Source organism: Cupressus sempervirens, chromosome 8 (genome assembly GCF_028749045.1).
Source record: "Cupressus sempervirens isolate cs-2001-9-10 chromosome 8, ASM2874904v1, whole genome shotgun sequence".
Lineage (NCBI taxonomy): Eukaryota > Viridiplantae > Streptophyta > Pinopsida > Cupressales > Cupressaceae > Cupressus > Cupressus sempervirens.
In genome coordinates, this window is record NC_143125.1 from 410,320,963 (window position 1) to 410,343,915 (window position 22,953).

The 22,953-nt window shown below is 36.3% G+C and overlaps 1 protein-coding gene across 1 annotated transcript in view; it reads right to left on the minus strand.

Annotated features, from left to right (window-relative positions):
• LOC149543009 (Ypt/Rab-GAP domain of gyp1p superfamily protein) overlaps window positions 1–22,953 on the minus strand; it is a 175,483-nt gene that overhangs the window by 41,307 nt on the left and 111,223 nt on the right. Inside the window, exon 7 of the mRNA XM_089797940.1 lies at window positions 2,159–2,247. Within this exon, the coding sequence (XP_089654066.1) occupies window positions 2,159–2,247 (89 nt within the window). The remainder of the gene's footprint in view (window positions 1–2,158; window positions 2,248–22,953) is intronic.

The following is a 22,953-nucleotide window of genomic DNA, read 5'->3' on the forward strand; positions in this document are numbered from 1 at the left end:
CCTAAAGGGGTGGCGAAACACAATTGGCCAGCTCTGTGCACATACAGTGGGTCTCAAAATTGCCAATTCGCTGCTACAGCCCAAGAAATATCATTATTGTCAGCCAAGCTATGGTATCCACCTTCATTGTAGAATGTCAAAGAGTGTATAAATTTTTAATTCCTTGACTTCATATGTAAAAGTAAAAGTTCACTGTCAGCTGGTAAGGAATTTATATCAGAAAATTACATCAGAAATTTGTTCCAGAGATTGTTTATATCAGCGGTATCAATCTTATTCAGCTGATTTCATATTTGGGAATAGTTTTGTTGCATCTTTGATATTTCATATATGTGACTATCATATCATTCTATGCATAAAAGAAACATTAAACAAAAAAATGAATTGTTGGATACACATATTTTCCAAAAGTTCCTTTTTTCTTATTATGTTCCTTTGCCGCAACTTTGATATTTGTGAATATCATATCAATCTATGCAACAAAGAAAAAAAACACAAGATTGAATTGGCCAAAACCTTAGAAAGGTATATTTCAAGGTTATTAGTAAGACATTGGGTTAATTATATAAACGTATTATAGTATGTCTGTTGAATGTTCCAACACTCAAATAGATGGTTGAGAGCTGAGCTAAAGGATATCAGGTTTGATTCCCTCAAAATAGGATCAACTAATTGTATAACTACCTCTCTAAATCACTAAAAAATATTGCTGTGTTGCTTATAATCTATCAGAAAACAAGAGGAGGCTTTTGGAAAAAATGAGTAAAGTATGGCTGTAAAAAAAAATCTGCCTGTACCAGTTTCTATAGCTGCAAATAGCATGAAATAAAACTTCCTGTAGGAGTCACAGCAAGTTTTGTAGCTTCACATAGCATGATTTGTAGCTGCCTGTAGTAACCTTTTGTGTTCAGTCAAAACCTGTCTGTCACAGCTTGTTTGTGGCATTAAATTATTAGTCTATGATGCCTGTTTTGTAGCACCAACATTATTTATTCATATTGCATATTCAATGAGAAAGTCTGAATTTTTTTTATGAGCTTTGTGTTGAGTTTGTCTTTAGGAAGAACCTTTCAGATGGCTGCAAGGATTTTTTGTCATTAATTTGACCCCCTATCCCCAGCATCAATATCTTATAACCATTCAGCTAGTACCATTCCATTACATGTCCCATAATATTTAACAAAATTGACAACAACAGTAGCCAACTGGATGTCCTCGGTAAATTTGGTAAACCAAACTCTTAGCTGTGGCAACTTACATCAAGGCACTTCAAAGTTTCAAACTGCAGAAGAGCATATAGATGGGTATGGTTGGATACAAACGATATTTTCAATTGTTGTGTCACATTATTTCGTCCTAAGTATGTTACATCAATTGGAATTTATGTTACAAGCACTCTATCAAAGAATGGAGATTTCTCTATCAGTTCGAAAGTCCAATTCAATATGAGATACTTTACATTGCAAGCAAACTGCAAGAATAATTAAATTATTCCTATTTATGTGGTCATACACAATAGGTAGACTAAAGGAATGCATTAGTGCCATGTGACCAATGTGTGTTTCCTGTAAGTCTATTTGTATACAGAAAGAAACGAAATTAAATATTGTTTCCAAATCAAGGATTCTGGCACTGCTTTTCTAGCGAAGCTCGGGATGATTTGGCTTGGTCCATTAACTCCTTCAAGAACTTTGTAATGAATTACTTCAAACCTTACTTAGATGTAAGCATACAATTAATTAATCAGAGTTAAAAGATTGATAGGTATCAGAACCATGTGTAGGAAATTAAGCAAATGAAACTTCCTTCACCATGACAAAGGAATAACCTGATTCACTGGAAACTAAGAATTTGCAAAAATGATAGTTCACAATTGTTTTCTGTGCAGACAACATGTGCTATAACCTTGTTCCTCAGCAGCAAGGCATAGTCTCTCTAGAAGCTTTGGTGAAAGAAAAAAGCAATGGTTTTATTAATTTACAAACACAAAAACATGCTAAATGCTTGAAAGGATAGCTATGAACATTACACATTGTTTGATTTTTCTTTCCTTTCAAACATAAACCTTCTATATACACAATCGAGTTAAAAAGTGTAAATAATGCATTAGAAAAGATATTACTTAAACAAAAAATGAAGGTAGAAACATGTGAGATACCATTCTCCGCATCAAGTGTTCAAAGCACCAAAAAGCATCAGCTTCATTTGTTTGCAACACAACCATGGGAGAACAAAGATCACTCATTCCTGTTTGGTAACACCAAAATAATAATAAATCTCTTGTCAACTTACAAAAGGCGGGGATAATCAAAATACACCTGAAAATGTTCTCCACGACGCATTAAATCATGTAAGGTAAACCATAATATTCCCAACAGAAAATTGATGCTAATTTCACTTTCCATCTATCTTCCAATTGCATGAACAATGCCACATTAACGCAATATAGAGCCAACCAACATTAATGATTAGAGATGCCACCAATCATCTTCTCAAAGTAAATATGTATAAATATGAATTGCATTAGAATATTAACACTTATTTATCTTTTCATCTATTGTAAGCTTAAACAACAAATCGATAAGAGATAATAATTTATTTATATTATTAACTTAAAAGCTCTCTTTGGCTTATGTAGCAAGCTGCAGGAAAAAGTACATCTATCAATGGACATATTAAAAATGACTATGATATCAAATGCTAACACCTGATTGAAAGAGTCACAAACAATGAGATCATAACTTTTGATACAAAAAGATTCCATTAATCTGTAAGGAGAGGGGTGGGGGCTGGTGGTGGTGAATCAGTGTTGCAGCACATTCACACCAATTTACAACTTTGAAACTTAACCATAAACATCCATATAAAGCAATACAAGAAAGTAAAACATAGAGTAATAAAGAACTCATAACACCATGATTTATTTTTGAGGAAACCCTGGTAGGAATGGTACCCACAACTAGGTACTAATCTTAAAATTCTCTATTAAGAGTTTTGACCTTGTTAGGGGCCATTACAAACATTTAGTACATTACTCCTTATTAGAGGACTTGATCTTGTTAGAAGTTACACCCCTGTTAGGAGTTGTACTACAAAAGAAAAGCTCACTGATTAATGAAGACTCACTATCCAATTACAATATAAAAATGACTATAATGACATCACAATGCCTGATTAGTTTGCTATGGAGCTAGCATCTCATTTGATCCAGCATCAAGGGTCACATATAACCATCACAATATCAACATAGCATCACCATTAATGCCTGCATACGAAATCCATCTTTCCTTTATTCCCTTCTCAATTACTTACTATGTCGGTAGCAAAATTCTTCACAAAACATGTGGCACAATCTCCAGAATTAAATATTAAGCAATGATATCCAAGGGTTAACGTTTAGGATGTCATTCACAATGCCAAGTAATTGAATTGGTAAAACAATTCAATTCCTTAGGCCAATTTTTTCTGATCTTCAAATACTGTAACTGGATAACTGTATACTCTGCCAGTTTAGCCTTTTCTAATCAAAGCATGTGCCAAACAACAACTAAACATAGGTGACCTTACTTGAAGCATATATAAACCTTATATTATCATATTCCAAAATTGTGGCCATATCTGATCAATATCATGTGCTCTCTGATCAAAACTGTTTGATTGTAAATTCTCTTCCTGCATTATACTCTCGCATTTTTCTAGAATACTTACTACCAAAACTGATCATTAATTCAAGCGATCTTACCAACTGATTATGTTGCCACCAACCACAACATCTATGCCTTCAGTAGTGATCTCCCCCTTTGGAATTGATGGCAACACTTTGTGAAAAAAAATTAAGTATCAATGCCAAATCAAAACTTTCTCAAAAATATCTAACTATACTTTCTCATAACTCTACTTCCCCTTTTATAACATACTGTATAATTCGCCATTTTTCACTAGCAAAGGCGAGATTCAAAATTCTATGAACAAGTCAAAATTTTCATCAAATCATATAGTATACTATACAAATCTTAATACATCTGCAAAATTTACCTTCAAGGCTTCAAGATTTGTGTCCCATGACTTCTTTAGGTTCTCTATCACATGCATTTCACCACACAAGCCATAAGTTCCTATCAACTGCCTCCAAATCTGTTGGTCTGAATAAAGCATATGATTGTTTGGATGATTCCAACAGTTCTAATTCCTTTTGCATTATCTCCAGCTTAGCGGTCAACAAACTTCTCAGAAATGCCAATCATTGAAGTACCATGTCCTTTTCTTTCTATAAAATACTTATTTTGCCTATCGTCTTGATTACAATATTATCAAAATCTGTAACACCATGTTTAGACTTTTCAAAAGTGACTGCTATCTTATCTAACCTCTCTTCCTCTTCTTTTATACATTTATCAACATCATGTAATGTTCCCTTCTCCGTACTAGCATTAATGGCACCTAGTTGGTCTAGCTTCCCATCTAGATAGGCTAAGGGCATGTGATTTAGGATGCCAGCCAGTCACAGGTGTTTGGTTTCAGTTGAAAAGTTTTTTAAATGGGACATCCTAAGGTTAAAGTCACTTTATTTTATCAAGTTGAAGTATAAAGTACTTTATTGTTTAAAGTCACTTCTGGAACAAAATGACTTAAGTGACTAAAAGACAAAATAAGTCTTTTATCCCACATTGCTAAGAGATTTGTTCTCCCCACACTTTGAGGTGATAAAATAAAGCTTTTACATTGGGATTGAGACACAACAAATATAGGTTATGATACAAATTCCAAGGTTGCTTAGATGTGACTGGATTTTCCTAAGGACAAAACCCCTTGAGGAAAAAGTGTGCAACTAGACACAAACCTAGTTCAGCACAGTTTACTATCAGATTTGGACTTCGATTTGAAGGTTAGATAAGAAGTTGGAACTTCTGATTAACAGGAAGAGAACTAGTTAGCGTATGGTGTTAGCCTCTACAGAACACCAGCTGGAAGTGGGAAGGCAATCAAGGTAGCAGACAGCTCCAGATCAAAGGCTTGGTAAGGTTCTGTATAAGTGTGATTCCCTCCACCTTAGTTTTATACAGTGGCAGCATGCCTTCTAGTTAGGGAGATTACGAGATAGCTGGACAGGTTCCCATCCACATTAAGTTATTCACCACGCCATTATTCTGCACGTGGGCACCATCCTGTAGGAGTGAAAGACGGGCTTAGTATCATGACAACAGAAGCATTAGAGGTAATCACAGTATAGTTCTGTATTACTGTTGGCAACTGGAGAATACGGCAGATTGTGGATAAGTGGCCTTGGCATTAGTAATAGCAGTGGCATTATCTTCACCACAGTATGTGTCAGGTTCCCTAACAGCAAAGAGTCCAACAGCAGGTAGCAGACGGTTAGTATCTGGGATCATTGACAGTATGGGAGTTGTTGCAAACTCAAGTTTCTTAACGATATTCACCATGCTCGGGTTTGTTCATCTTTACTCCCTTTGCACTATTTATATTGCATATCTAATGATAATGTAAAGTCTTCTCAAAACTATCGCTTAGGGGATTATTGGTTCATTGTCTTGAATATAAGATATTAGTGTTAAGTTCTGAATCAGTTTCTCATTCCGATTTGTCTGAAGTGCAGGTATCATTGATTGTCATATCTATTTCTTTGTGTTAGCTCCATGAAAGAGTAAAGTGTTGATATAGTAGTAAATTGGCTCAAAGAACTGGTTATATTACAACTGTTTGACGAAATTCTCGGCAGTCCTAGTTCTATATTTTTTGGTCCAAACCAGCAGTGATCATTACACATCATTTACATGTTTGACTGACCTTATACAATGAATATACATTTCCTTGCCTTCAACAACACATGCTTGTATATCCTTATTGTGCTCATCTATCAACTTGACATCATTTACAACGGAAGCACATACCTTAATGAACTTTTCAACTTTGTAATCCATCTCTGCCTTATCTCTTGTTGCTTGCTCAAGTGATGAAACGTGAGCATCAAACTCATTAAGTACTGAATCTAGATTATCTACAACATCATTACATTGAAATGACATCTGAATACGTAATACCTTGTTAACTCTATCCAAGGCTGGGCAAAGTGTAATGTTCCCTTTTGGAACATTAGAAATATTGCAGTCTTAATTTATGTGAAATTAAATTGACTCTGAGACTTAGGCTTAAAATATTAAGAAGGTTGATTTAATGTTATCTAAGGGTCAAAGAGGCAAGGAGGAACAAGACGAAATGCCTTAGGGAAGTTGAAGAGCCACAAGGGAATAAGACGAAACCAAAGAGGAGCCGAAGAGTCTTGGTTTGCGTATTAAAAAGGGAATAAGGCTCATTGTTGGGGGGGCTTGATTTCATTATTCAATTCAGATTTCCTCTCTTGCGAGACTCTCAAAAAGCTCAGCTTTCAGCTAGTTGGAGGACATAGCCCCTCATGCTAGCAGACAATGGAATCAAACCCATTGTCCCGGGGAACATCACTTCAGGTGTTCCACTCGCTCTTACAAGTTCTTATCCTATCGTTCCAATCCGACTGTTGAATCTATATTTAGGATTGGTTTCTGTGTATTGGTTATTGTATTGCTGTTGTATAATACAATAACGTTTAGTTGTTGGTTATTATATGGCTGTTGTATAAGGCAATGACATTGTTGAAGATATTATAGAGTTTACTGGTTTGGTATTATCAGTTTGTTATTCATGGGTATCTGTTTGACATCTTGAATGATATTGTGAAATAACGGTTATATTCATGTGTAGAAACCTTCTGGTCTTATTATAGCATTGTATTCCAATTTGTTTATAGCTGAATTTGAATATTGTATCTGAGATAAGTTGAAAATTTCTATTGGAATTTCTACTGGTTACCGGTTGTGCTCGAAACTATCTACCAAGTTTTGTTACTGTTTATATTGCTCAAAGAGAAACCAGTAATATCTGGATCAGAATATTATAGTGGTATCAGAGCTGGTTTTCCTGCCAGCCTGTGAAGTTATAACAGCGACAAGTTTCTATAAGGATATTTTATAAACATTTTAAGCTGTGAGAAAATACTTGGAGTACAAGATTCAAATTCTAGGCATATCCTTGTTGGGGTCTGTCTACTTAGAATACTTGGAATACTAGGGAACCATTGCAATTGGTGCAAATGGAGATTTGTCATCAAGCTTGAAGGATTAGAATCTCAGTGAAGTTGTTGGTTGCCAAAGTTTTAAGATCCATCAATAGTATAAAGAAGAGTTAGCCATCCCTTAATCTTAAAAATGAGTCGAATGAGTTTTTGGAACAGGACCTATATTTCTATGGAATTTGAAAGCAATTGAAATGATATAATTCATGAGCCCTCTTAGCAGGTGAATCTGAAATACTTAACCACTTCGCCTTATCAGTTGGGCATGAGTACAGAAAATGATGCAGTTTATTTAGTATGGCGAATGACTTCCTGGTGCAGCTGGTTATTTCCTTGGTGTGGACCCTTTCCTAATGACTACATGGGGTTATGTGCAAGCGATTTGAATTCAATAGTTTCCTTATGCTACGGGAATATTGTATTGAAGCTCGGTTTAGTGCAATTGGTTTTGATATCATTATTGCCAAGCGCGGAGGTTCATTTCTGATTTTCTATGATTTATTGGCTTCTATATTATTTCTTGGCACATGATGTTCCAGGGGTGTACTATCCATGCGCAAATCCTTCTTGCAGCATCAGCCTCCTTCATTGGTGTGAGGAGACATTCCAAGATATATCTTTATATGGTTTGTGATAATACATTATCTCAATTCTGATTTTGAAAGCTGCTTGTAATGAGATAAGAGCGAATAGATAGCTACTTGTAGAAGCAAGTCACAGGTTATGACAACTGCCATAAATCTGATCAATAAAAAGGGCACCCAACATCTCTAATTCAGTTGTGGCTTAATCTCTAATATATAAGCTCGGTATATGCTCAGAATCTGTTGATAATAAGAAGAAATTGCAGAGTTGACAACATTCCTAGTGTATTTGGTCCATTCCATGAATTGTCGGAGTGCGATGAGGAAGGTGGAAGAGTGATACGGGAGTTCAGTAAAAATCCTCATATTTTGGTGATGTTAATCTCCTTGAAGGTTGGAGGTGTGGGAATAAATCGTACTGCAGCTTCTAATGTTTTCTATTGGATCCTTGGTGGAACCCAGCTGTTGAGGAGTAGGCTATAATGTGCATTCATCGCATTGGTCAAACAAAAGCGGTTTCGATTAAACGTTTTATTATGAAGGATACTGTAGAAGAGAGGATGCCGCAGGTTCAAGCACGTAAACAATAGATGATTTTTGGAGTGTAACTGACAGACCCAGTTCGACGAGTGTCCCAACAAATAGAATCGGGTGTAGGCAAATTTTGAATAAGTGCAGGGCTTCAAAGTTCCACGCATTCTTGACAGGGTGGAGATGCTTCGGCATCTATTCTGGTGTTATTTATCCCGAAGTCGGTCATCATTGAAGTAGCAAATGGTGGGAAATATTGAGGGTGACACATAGTTGGCAGTCTCTGAACCTCCTTCGTGTCACAGATTGAATTCTATCCGTTACGCCTCAGACCATCGTCGGAATTAACTGAGATGATTATGGGTCATAGTCCCTATAACACCAGCTTGTCTTCTATCCCCAGGTGATTCAGCGTGGGACCCGGAGTAACATGAGACATCGGGAAGTGTGCGCAACCGCTCGGAATCACCATGTCGTTAATATTGAGGGGATATAACAATTTTCGCCAGTTACAAAGAGCATGTAGAGCAGTGCTTGAAATGTTACAAATATGCAATTGTGCGTGATATGACTGCTGCGGGCCTCAATTTGCATAGCTTTTGCTATGCTAGCCTTATTACTGCATTTAAGAACAAACATCCTATAACAAAAGAGACTACCTCCAAGATTATTGAATTAGTCAAGAAGTCAAAAGGTTGGTCATCTGTAGAAGCTTCAAGGGAACTAGAGATTTAGAAAGGAGATGCCTATACTCATGATGGTTTCTATGTGATACAAGGGATGAGGTCATACTCTTAACAATGTTGCTTCAATGACGGGTTGTTGATAGTTCTGGCTTGAAAGAGCACGAACATATTAGAGAGCACTCTGAGAATTATTTGAGGAATGAAGCACTTGAGCAAGCATAGAGATAGCAGGAAGAGAGAAGAAAATCCTAGGAAGAAGGGGGGAACAGTGGATGGGATGGTGCTTTGTGTGGCAACGTTTCCAGCCTTGATTTGTCAATAGATGTTGCTAACAATGCAGCATCGTCACTTGTAGATGTTGCAAAAGCTTATATGGGTTTGTGACCTACATGGGTGTTGCCCTACAAATCAACTGAAAGTGGTTACCTAAGTAATAATCGCTCTTTTTCTCCAACAACAAAGGAACTCTAGTCAGGTAGTAAAAGCCATCACGAGGAAAGATATAAGACTCTTACACCTTCAAGTTCATGGAACAACACCCAAAAATTGACTTATAGTCCTTATTCCAAAGTTGGTCTAACACGGACCCCATATTATTGGGGTGCTTATTCACAACATTCTATTCAGAGGACAGATAATGCAGCAAAGGATGATATGACATCTTCTAGGTTCACACAACAACAACCTGGTAGAGGTGGATATGAGACATTAAAGAGGAGTTTTGTGATGGATGATGCGAACATTGAACCAGTTCGAAGAACTCATCAAAAGTCATTTGGAAATGTATTGTCATTATCTATACCATTTAAAGAGAGTATAGCAAAAAATTCTGGTGTGCCTGTACAATCAACCCTGACACCAAAAAAAATCCTTGAAAATAGTAATGAGAAGTTATCTTTGAAGCCTTCTGAACAACAGTTGGCCTCTGTGAAAGATAAAGTCGCAAATCAAGTGACTGAGAGTGTTGCCAATGCAAATACTATGAAGATACAAGTACAAATAGCCCAGCAGTCAAAATCCGTTATAAGAGCAGAGGTGCTCAACATTTACAGGGAATATAAAACTCTTCCTACCCGAATTCAAAATAATCTATCATTCAATGATTATATGGATTTTTATCTTGAGCAGCTAAATATGATTGATATGGAAAAACGAAAGTATCTGGAGTTGGCCCAAGATCTTTTTGCAAGGGAACAACACACAAGAGCATGCGAAGGAATTCCGATAGATCAGAGTTATCTTGAAATAGAAGAGCAGACAAGTACCGGAGATGGGCCGCCTTCTCACGATCACCTAGTAAATGTTACACAAGGCACAGTTTTCTTCGTTGGTGACTTGGAGGTGAGCCTTGACAAGCAGAATAATGAAACAGATTGCACACAAGGTAGCAGCAGTTGGGAACCTTGGTATCATAAACAATATACTCACGATACTCAAAACACAAATTTAGAGGAACAACCTAAGATGTCACTACAAAACAATGAACAATTTCAGCAGGAAGATAATGAAATACATGTCATACAAAATCAACTAAAGGTTAGTGAAGACATGGTTCTGCCATCCTTGGTGTAGTTTGATAGTACCCACGAGTTGGTTGAGTAGCTCTACAGGAAAGTCCCAAGGGAAGGGGAAAGTGATTGCACATGGTCGAGTTACAGAAAGTCAAAATAGCCCTAGAGACTATGAAATCAGATTGCTTATATCTGTTGTCCAACAGGGATTATATTCTTAAGGTGGCTGAGATTTATGTTGCACAGTCAATTAGGGAAAGGGAGGAGATTGAGGATATTGACGATCTCAATAGGACGCTTAAGAATGTTCAGGTGGCACTAAGTGAAACTCAATTATCTTTACTGGAAGCGGAAAAACAAATCAAGCTCATGGAACACTCTTGGGAACATGAGAATAGGATGAGGCAGGAGTTCTTCCAAAGAAGTCATTGACAAACTTGAAAGCATTTAGCAGATGTATGACTTGGATAGCTGCCCCAAACGATTAAGTAGCAAAACTTCATAACACTTACAACTTGTTGACAACCCTTTGTTTGAAGTTGTTGCTGATTGGAAGTCTGACAATCCTCTTTTTGTGTTAAATGAAGGATCATCTCCTGTTTGCCATGAAGAGGAAGAGTTTGATTTCAAACTTTGGGATCCTGGCTCAGATTCTAACAGTGAATCTGGATCTCAGCAAAGGAATGATGAATCAACTTCCATTGTTTATCATTTGATCAATCCCTACATATTTTCTGATTTCATTCCATTCAAGAGTTGGGTGAATTTTTTTCATCAGCCTCTAAACAGTTCTCGGTGGAGTATTTTTTTGAGTAGATTTTCAGCATCTTTCATATTCATAGCACCTATGCATTCGAGAAATCTCCAAGTTTATGCCGACAATATGAATTTTGATGTCCATGGGATGATAGTTTCAGCTTTTGAGCATTTTGTTTCTTACACCATCCGCATAGGTCAGGGCTTCACATTCTACTGGATTATACTTGGACCTTGGATATATTTCTATCTCATCATAGCAGTGAGGCAACATAACAGAGTTTGGGATCCAGGTGTTGACAGATTGTATCTATGGGTGGACGAGGATTTTATTGTGGTCATGGTGTTGATTAGTGTTGATCAGTTTACAGGTGCAGGTGTCGAGTTCTTTCAGAAAGTTATATGGGATCCAGGGATCCGATCGAGAGATAGATCGCAAAGAGATATCTGGCTTCACAGTATGGCCGAGATTGTTTCTGGCTTGGATTACAGGGCTGCCTGCAGACTTGTATGGGATCCTGGTACAAATTGCTTGAGGGCATGCAATTTTAAGGAGGGGAGATTTGTAATGTTCCCTTTTGGAACATTAGAAATATTGCAGTCTTATTTTATGCGAAATTAAATTGACTCTGAGACTAAGGCTTAAAATATTAAGAAGGTCGATTTAATGTTATCTAAGGGTCAAAGGGACAAGGAGGAACAAGACGAAATGCCTTAGGGAAGTTGAAGAGCCACAAGGGAATAAGATGAAACTAGAGAGGAGCCAAAGAGTCTTGGTTTGCGTATAAAAAGGGAATGAGGTTCATTATTGGGGGGCTTGATTTCATTATTCAATTCAGATTTCCTCTCTTGCGAGAGTCTCAGAAAGCTCAGTTTTCAGCTAGTTGGAGAACGTAGCCCCTCGTGCTAGTAGGCAGTGGACGTAAACCCATTGTCCCAAGGAACATCACTTCAGGTGTTTCATTTGCGCTTATAGGTTTTTATCCTATCGTTTCAATCCGACTATTGAGTCTGTATTTAGGAGTGGTTTCTGTGTATTGGTTATTGTATTGCTGTTGTATAATACAATAACGTTTAGTTGTTGGTTGTTATATGGCTGTTGTATAAGGCAATGACATTGTTGAAGATATTATAGTTTGCTGGTTTGGTACTATCAGTTTGTGAAATAACCCCAATAGGTTGTTACTCCTTCCGACACAAAATTCTTAATATTTTAGTGGTTTGACATTTCGTCAAACACTAAGTAAGCTTTGATACCCTGAATTTACTTTGCAATTTATTCCACTATTTTGATGAAATTTGAATTTGCTTACAAATGCTAGCTATGAAATGCAATTACACTGATAAATATGCAAATGGAACCTGATTAAAGCCTCTAGCAGCTATGATATCACAAATAGCACCGATGTCTTCCTCAAAGCAGATCGCAGCCTTTGTGCATAACTATCAGACCTCCTAACTCAAATGCTAGACTTCAAAATTATATGGGCAGGCCCTCCAGATCAAAACAAACCTCATGAATTACAGCCCAAATGATGAATGCAGCCCCAGCATAAGAGATCTCACATCACGGATCTCTTATTATCAAACACAACCCTATACAGGACAGGTATTGAAATTGAAGGTGCAGAATTGCAGACCAAATTTTGCATCAAATACATGCACCCAGGCATCCGTAAAGTCACCCAACTATGAAGACACAATAACAGTGATTAAAATCACACCAAATTCAGGAATGATGTGTGATTCAATTTCCAGATTATCCTTCTCCAAAGCTCACTATAACTTCTGCCCAGACGATCAACTTTGATAGCCACAGGTTTACAAAACAATACCACCGAGCTATACCAAAATTAAGCGAGTATGGAGTGTACTTGATAGCAAATGCGAATACCTTCAACTTTGGTGCTAATCACTTCTCAGGTACCCTGTTATGTTTGGAACCAGAGATGAATTTGCAATATATCTCATGGACGCCCAGATTCTATTGTTATCGCTACTTCAAATGCGTATAGTTTCGCTGCCGGATCCATCAGTATTGAAGCGGAGGCAAAACGCGATGTGTAATTAGTATGCAGAGCGCTTGTCTAATAACGCATGTAGAAATGCGTCTTCTGCCTTCGGTTGTTTGCCGTGGATGGGTTCTGAGCTGAAAAATATGCTAAGAAACTTCCAACTCGTTCAAACCGCATAACCTGTGTCTGGCCGAACTGGAGTGCGGGCGGTTACGCTATCCTTGACTGGAAATCTACTTGTTCAAAGTTGGATTCCTATAGTAGCTGCGTGCTCATATATACTTTTGCATGCGGCAGACTTTATCTCATGATCCGTTGCAATATCAATAATGAAACCCGCCCTAGGAGAGTCTCAAAAGTTGACAATTAAATTGATGACGCATTCGATCTGCTAGCCTTGTGCAAATTATTTCGACTTCTATACAACAGCTCCTAATTAAATCCGAGTCGATTCCACTTCCAGCCCGACTTCAATGATGTCACCTTATAACCGGATTTCTGAATTGCCCTCGGTTCAGACTTCGTCCCCAATATACGGAAATGCTGACTAGGAGGATTGTTCTAGGAAACTTGCCTTCTCTGTTCTGTCCAATACTGCAACTGATCCTGTGAACCTTGTGAATAGATTATATCTTCGAATCTCAATACTCAAAGTGATCCTCAAGACTCAATCCTCCAAATTTGGCCTTAAGCCACAAATAATCGCCCTGATGAAATGACTGATTATCACCTCCAATCTGCAATAATTCAGATGATATTTCACATCCTCAAAATTGCGCACCAATTGAGAGTTATCGTTCTCAATGGCCAGTTGTGACAATTGCAGAAACCCTAGGTTCCACAATGCCCCTGTGATTGAATCACAATCTGAAATCAAAAGAGAGATAAACAATTGCTTGATTCGAATGGAGCCCCGGGGTGCCTATTTATTCTTTTCTCTCCACCTTCTCCAGAGACTTCTAGAACATTTTTGATTTTATCTCTTAAGTGACTTTATTAAATATTTTATAATCCAAGTCACTTTATTAAATTAATTAAATATAAAGTTATCTTTTAATATTTATTTATTTGATAACTTTATAAATAATTAACTTAATATCACTTATTTATTTAATTAAAATAATTAATTAGTCGTCCTTATAAAATATTCATTATTTTGAACAACCAAATTAATTAAATTAATTAAATCGAACTGTCACCAAAAATGGGGACATGACAGTTTGTAATTCATGGGTATCTGTTTACATCTTGAATGATATTGTGATAAAACGGTTATATTCATGTGGAGAAACCTTCTGGTCTTATTATAGCATTGTATTCCAATTTGTTTATAGCTGAATTCAAATATTGTATCTGAGATAAGTTGAAAATTTCTGTTGAAATTTCTACTGGTTACCGGTTGTGCTGGAAACTATCTACCAAGTTGTGTTACTATTTATATTGCTCAAAGAGAAACCAGTAATATCTGGATCAGAATATTACACAAAGTACCCTTGCCTTCTTCTCACTCTTCTTCTTTGATCTTTCTTTTGCCTTAGCAAAGGCCATCATGGATATCTTCACCAGTGCATCCTCATCATAAAACTCTAAGTCTCCCTCCTTATCCATGCTAGGAAGTGCTTGGCTCAAATCACTTGCCAACAATGTCATTGTCCGTGATGTGATAGGAGTCTTAGTTATATTTTCTACTTTCTTCATTGTTATCTCATAACTTATAGCAATGTCATCAATAGATCAACATGACTAATCGCTACCTATGGAGAACGATTTCCTAATGGAATGGTACTCTGCTCAACTAGATCAATAGTGAATAATGAAGGTTTACCTTCATTGATTACCTTTCTAACTTCCTCTTCTGTCATGATAACTTCATTTTCTTTCTTCTCGTTTACTTGATCCTTTTCTTCAACCATTCTTCAGCTTCTTTCTACGCTTCAAGTATAATCTCATGTATTTCATCATTGGAGATGAATTTGACCATAAAGTATTGTTTTTCTTTCTCCTTTTCCTCCTACAAGGGATCAAATGAAATAGGGATACCTAATACAAAGAAATCAGGTCGTTGAACTGTGCTAAAAACAAGTTTACATCCTCTACGTCCTATGATGGTGTGACTATGTACTCCTTAATTGGTATACCTTTAGGATAGTGCAAGAACACTTTTGTAATCAACCTCATCAAGTACTTTTGCAATTGCTTTCTTTGTTTCTATTGATATTTCCTCATATAGTCCTGCCATAACTTCCACTATCCTCATATTAGTCCTCATTTTACTTCTAGCCTTGTTTAAAATATTCTTCATTTCATCTATTGTCAATAGTATACAAAGGTTATGCAATGTTTACTCCCTTATCCTTTCATCTTCTTCAAGTGTTAATTGCCTTCTCACATCTAGTTTATCATATAGTTCTTCTGATATACTGCTCTTAAGTTCTAACAAATTTCTTTTAAAGTTCAAATGATATCTAATAACTAAATCTTCTAAAAATTTCTGATCTGATTCCCCATACCTGTTATAGTACTTTTCTAATTGATCAATCTTGCCTTCCTTTTCTATTATGCTTCTGATCTTCATTTCAAGTTTCCACTTCTTTTCCTCATCATCTTTCTTTTCTTCTTGTATTGGTTGCTCAACTGTCACTAGTTTTTCCTTCTCTTTCTCTATTGTCTTAGACTTAGTAACCTTAGTTTTCTTGGACTAGGCCCTTGAGCTTTGGCCTTAGGTCTTGAAGTCTCTATTGCTGATGTTTCACTTGGTTTTTTCTTTTCTTCTTGTGTTGGTTGCTCAACTGTCACTAGTTTTTCCTTCTCTTTCTCTATTGTCTTAGACTTAGTAACCTTAGTTTTCTTGGACTAGGCCCTTGAGCTTTGGCCTTAGGTCTTCAAGTCTTTGTTGTTGATGTTTCACTTGGTTTTTCTATCTTAATTGGTGGTGTAATCTGAGAGGATTTCCTTCTAGCCCTAGAGGTATTGGTGTGACCTTGGTCTCTACGACCACTTCAGTCGGTTGATCTAGTACCTCAAGTGGTTGCACATCTTCAAGAATGTCTTCAACTATCTTCTGAGTGCTACGCCCACCAATATGTGCTTTCTTAGCAACTTTGTTTTCCTTTCTAAGGGTGGCTATCTGCTCCTTAGAGATACCTTTATTTTCTACAATATTATATACCATTTTCTCAATTTTTCTTTTTCTTGATCCTTTGTAAGGTTCTTCTAGTCTACCTTTCTTGGGAGGTGCCCCATTGTAGATGCTAGAATTACTTCAGCATATTGTTCAACCATCTCATAATCGACCTCATAACCCATAGGATGAACCCATAGTAATCTTGGTTCAACTGCTTCCATACTAGTGTAATCTATTTCAACCATAAGACACTGTGTTTGCATATTTGTCAACAATTTATTTAGGTATTCTCACTCTTTCTTTCATTTCTCTCTGAAAACTTTGAATAAACCAAATAGATCATTGTCAATCATATTTCTATGTTGCATCTTATAATGTTTTGTGATCAAAGCTGCAACAAGTTTATCATCTCTCTATGCATGTGGGTGCATATTAGGGAACTTGTAAATGATGTGGAAGAATAGGTGCAAAATCAATTATCCAAATCTGAAACCTTGAGAACTTTCATGTATAATTCTCCTTATGTTTTCCAATAATTGTTGTTTGAGGATTTCACAAATGTCGTAATACTCATGTTCTACTACCATCTTATAGGTTGTCTATATTACACTTGCTGACACTAAATTAAGTTTGATATTGTAGTGCATATTGTTGTCCTACATTTTGTCACCACAAAATGTTGGTAACAGCACAAAACTTTTTTAACCTAGTTTTGCATTTCTCTAAGCTTGAATTTGATATTCAATTGCCTAATATTGATCAATCCATCCATTCCAATTCGTATATCAAATCTTTTTATTGAAGGCCTTTGTCAAGTCTTTTTCGTTTTGTTTTATGTCGAGCCTTTCCTTGATTTTTGAAGCCTTCATCGTCCGTTCTTTGCTTTAAAGTTTGCGTTTGTCAACTTTTTGTCCTTTAATTTTGCTCGTGTCATGCCTTTCGCTTTTCCCTTCGATTTTGTCTAACCTAGAGCTCAATTGGAGTTGTCAGTCAAGAGATATGCCCGTTTTAGTGCCTCAAAAGTGGACCTTTTTGGTGCAACAGCACGAATTAAAAATATGATATTATATTTTCAATTTGACTTTCACTTTTTTATAAATATAACTTATATTCACTTTTTGTTATGTTTTTAAGTTATGTTAACTCTAAATTTTTAACTTAAAGTGACTATAGTGCACTTTATGTTATAATTTTAAGTTCAATTACTTTTTAATTTTTAACTTAAAGTAACTATATAACTATATAGTTTCAGTTTAATTTTTGGGTTTTAAATCAAATGCTTATTTAAATGTTACTTTTTAATTGATGTTTATATGTTATATTTCTAAATATGATAGATAAATATTGTTTATGGTCCATTTTGTAACATTTTTATAATTTAAAGTGAATTAAATGACTTAAAGTCTTCAAAAGTGGACATTTTATATGTAATTACATGTAAAATCCATCAAAAGTGGACATTTTACATGTCACTGCATATAAAGTTCATTTTGGTGGACCTTTTTGATGTCATTACATCAAAAGTCTATCATAAGTGGACCTTTTTGAGGCTACTACATCAAAAGTGAAGTTTTTATGCTTTTACATTAAAAAAAGTGAGATGCATTTTAAAACATGCATCCTCCCTCAAAAGGTCTGATTTTTCTTATAGACATATTTTAAAACATGCAATAGCACCCAAAAAGTGTGATTTTGATGAGATGCATATTTTAAAACATGCTAGTGACCCAAAAAGGTCCTATTTTGACCAAAAACATGTTTTAATATATGCAATGACACTCAAAAAGTCTGATTTTGAATAACATGTTTTTGCACTTCAAGAACCCGATTTTGATCATAAGTAGGGATTTTCTCAATGGATTTGCATGCGATTTCTTCTATTGGAGGGGTTTTTGATTGGCAATGATTTATCTTGCATATAAATTGGATTCAACAAGTTAAAAAATGTTTTCAAAAGCTCCCATCTAGGGCACGTTTTTGGAGAAATCAGCAAATAAATCCATTTTTGCTCCACGTTTACACTCCAAAGCAAATTGATTTGGCTTCTTTTTGGGATTGCATTACATATTGATGCACATTTTTGGTGTTTAAACACCAAAATACCAAAACATTTTGCTCTTGCATCATGGAGAAACACGTTTTTCGCTAAAAACGTCCCAAGCATTGTGTTCTTCCAAACATTGGATCTTGGAGTGTTTTTAGGACACGTTTTGGTATCTTGTACCAACTTCTCCTTAATTGTTGCCTTCTCCCATTCGAATTTATGGAAGTTTGAAAGATTCAAACATTTTTGAACAAATTTTCAAACATTGGAGCATCTTTTCCCTTCATTTTTGGCACATGTAAGTGGACTCTTTCTTTCTTGCTTTTAATTCATGCTTATCTTGTTGATTTTATGCACGTAATTGCTTGATGATTGCCACTTGTTGAAATCTTTGCCATGGACAGTGCATTTTTCCTTTAAAAATGAAGTTTTTGTTCTTTTCCATGTTTTTGGTTCTTCCCCAAGTCCCAATTTCAAATTTGTGTGTTGAAGTGCATTGCATTTTGGCATGTTTAAGTCACTTTCCAAAGGTACATTTCTCCTTTTGTGTTTTGTGCTTGCTTGCCGGTTTTCTCCACTTGGTGAAATTGCAAGTTCTTTCCCAAGAACTTGTTCTTGCTTCACTTCATGCGAAATGTCATCACATTATGCTTTTCGTTTCTATGTCACAACACCTCATCTCTCACTCAACAAATGTGATTACATGTTTTCCATCTCATTCACCATCTGCACATGCATGTAATCTCATTTTCTGTTTCCATTTTCACTCATCTCACTTTTCACATCCTTTCGCACGGCACGATTACATGAAATGTCTTACGAGTAATTGCTTGCAAAAGGTCTGATTTTGATTAAAAGTCACTTTTTGAAAAGTCAAAAAGATGTCATTTTCATCTCCCATGTACTTTGACTTCCCTTTTTCACCAAAAGTGACTAAAAAACTAATTATCCCTCTTCCATTTTCCATTTCCATCCCTCCATATGCATTTGCGTCTTCGTGAGCAAAAACATGTTTCCGCATCTTTCCATGCTCTCCATCTCATCCTTCATTCGCACTTACATATGAAGTGCATCCTCCACCCGCATTTGCATCTCATCTCACCTTCCATCTCCCATTACATGTTGCACTTACATGTACTCATTTTTCATGCAATAATGCTTTGAAAACACTAAGTCACTTTTGAAATCAGCAATCTTCATTGCACGCATTCCCGTGCATTTCACCATCACACATTCTCATTTCATTCTGCATTTCGTTCATTTCATTTCCATCCATTGCATATGCATATGATTTCTCCGAGATCATTTCATTGAATCTACCAAGTCTCTAATTTGTTTCCAAATCTTTGTTGATCACAAATCAACTTGTACGGCAATTCCATCTGATGATGTATTTATGTTTTGGGATTTTTGTGTTACAATACAAGCACAAGAAATGTCCTCACCATCAAAATCCAAAGGCAAAATGAAATATTAATATGATAAAGAATTGGCTCATGCAGCTCTTTCATCAGTCATATCTATTTTGGATAATGTGATGGACACAAAGATTGGTCATGTGGACGTGGCTGATTTTTTACAGAGAGTTGAAGCTCCAAGTAGTCATGAAATGAAGCGTATCAAGAGAAGCAACATTCACCGGGTGTCTACATTTCCTATGGTGGCCATAGAATCTGACTTCATTCTCAGATGTGCATGACGGTTTAATCCGAAGATGAAAACTATCAAAAACATTGATGGCAAGGTTATCATTAGCCTTGATCCTGAGGTCATAGAACAAATCTTTAAGGTTTTGCATAAAGCATAATGTGCTGATTTGACCAAAGAATCATCTTTGGCATGCTAGAATAGGAAAAAGGGTGATTATCAAAAGTATGTCAACCTTTATTGGTTAGACAATAAGAGAAGCAACTTCTCTAGATGGCCAAAGACTGTTCATTGGTCTAACTCTAAACAAGAATATAAGGATCTCATCATTCTTCTCAGCAGAATTTGTGGCCTTAAAGATTCTACTGATTTCAAGCCATGGATGTATAAGTTCATGTTTCAAATTATGGAGAATAAAGAACACATCTTTTCGAGAGAACTCATCAGCACTGCACTTTACCAGCAGATATGCAATGTGGGAACTTTGGTGCCTTTTTACATGAACTCTTACCTTGTTTACATTGTTGCTGCTATGGGATCTTTCTTCGGTCTTTCAACCAAGGGAGATCATCTTCAGGTTCCTATTTGAAATTACTATGACCAAATCACTTTGGCAAATAGTAAATTTCATTATAGAAGAGTCCAAGATGCCTTCTTTGGGCATTTTCAGTGCTTGCTCAATAAACAATTATTTGTCAAAAGAGTATCTAATGTAGCATAGGAGAAGGTGAATCAATACGGCTATATTTTTATTCAGTTTCCTACTTTCACATATTTAAGAGGTGGATATTTCAAAGGTGAGCCGTATACTTTACCTAGGTATGCTAAGAATTGAATCATCTTGATGGAGCTAGCTAGACAGCTCATGGACGTGCAGCGTGATCAGCATGCTTTGCATAGGCCTGATTTTGGCATTACCTCAGCTAAACCTTTGGCTATTGGCAATTATTCGATCATTCCTGTGCCTATAGAAAAGAACATAGAAGTAGAGTTGCAATTGATCACCTTGAAGAAGTTCAAGGCCAGATTTGATTTTGACTACCGAGAGATGAACTCTCAAATAAAAAGAGCCTACACTCATGTGTATCGCATCGAGGACATCTAGATTGATATAAGGATAGAACTTGACATCATGAAGATGGACAACTGTAAATTAACCCTGCAGTAGATAACTGATTTTAACATGTTGGAAATCCCTTCAAATTTTCAAGTTGGAGATGATGGCAACATCCTTGATCTGGAGTTTCATCAAGCCAGCTTTGATAAGAAGTGCCATTTTCCTATTTAGTGATAACAAAAGGAAGGTACGTCTATCATGGATAGATTTCAATCCATCTTGGTAAACACCAACAAATGGTTGAAAAGTAAAGGCCTTAAAAGAGTAAATCGTAAGATGGGCTTGGATTGTGGAAGTTTTGGTCCTCCTAGCAAGAAGTCACAAGTGGAAATCACAGGGAAAGATGGTGCCTCATCTTCTGATGCTAAGGGTTCCCTCAAATTCAAATTAAAGGGCGGAAAAGGAGCTAATTCATCTCAAATTACTGAACCAAATCAAGAATCAATAGAAGAATCAGAAGAGGAATTGGTAAACAAAATCTGATAAAGAAGATTCAGATGAAGAAGGGGAAATCATGATCATATATCCTCCAAAGTCTGCACAAGCTTGTACATCTTCTATACATGAATAGTCTTTTCTGCATGAGGTTGATGATGATGTAGATTCATTCTCCACTGTTTTCACTCCTTCCATTCCAGTCTCGAAGGTTAATAGCATGGCTCTTCCTATTTCCTCTATTGCTCCTTGCATCCCTACAAATGAACAATATGAACATTTGGCAAATGTGTTTGAAGATTTTCCAACTCTTACTAGTGGTTAAGTTTCCCATCTTGATACATCTTTGAAAAGGTTTGAGCTTTTCATGATGGAGTCTTCTCAGCATGTTCCTATGCCTTAAGCTGTACAACTGAATCTTGCTCTATCACAATGGAAATACAATCAAGATCAATGTCAATGGTCTCCACTGTAACTGGTTCTACGGATGAAGGTTTCAACCTACATGCATGGTTGAGCAACATAATAACGAAGAGAAGAAAAGTGGTTGTTCCTCCAGACAATCATCCTGTTAAGAAGACCAAATCCAAATCTTTGAAAGACAAGACTGTTTCTAGAATTTTGGTTGATTCAGATAAAACCAAATTTGTTTAAATTGTTGAGCCCTTGGTAGATAATCATGTTGAGGAACTTACTCGTTCTGACTACAAGTTTACTAAGGTTGAAATCGGAAAGCAATCACGTTTGAGTCGTTTGCAAGATGCTCAAGATGCATTGGCTAATGTATCAAAGAGCAATCATGAGCTTTGGGAAAAGAAAAATCAACTGAAACAGGTCTCTTGTCTAAACGAAGTCATTCAGCAACAATCTTCTCAAAGTGTTGTTATATCTCAAACATCTGAAGAGAGAAATTTGGTTGAAGCCACCAAATCTTCGATGCAGGAAATCATTTCTGAAGGAGTTTGAGCCATCATGGAGACATTTTCAGTTCTTAGGCATGTCAAAGAAATGAATGAAATGGAGCAAAATTTAATCTCTTCTTTGACTCAAGAAGCAAATAATTTGAAGGAAATCCTTGATGGTTGGTATGAAATGGTAGAATTCGATCTGGATGCCTTGGTCTCACGTGACATTCTTCCATCATGTGAAATGTTCTTCAAATTCCAAGGTCTCATTGGTTACAAAGAGGAAACATTGAGGAAGTTGATCACAAAGTTGCAGGTGGCCTTTGGAAATTGTCAAGCAATTAAAACAGTGTTACTTGTGATTTGGAACAGATGGGATGCCATGTTACTGATGAATCTAGTAATCTTATTGCAGTAGAGAGAGTAAATTCAGAATATACAATCAAGATCAATGCTGATGTAGATTCTGAAG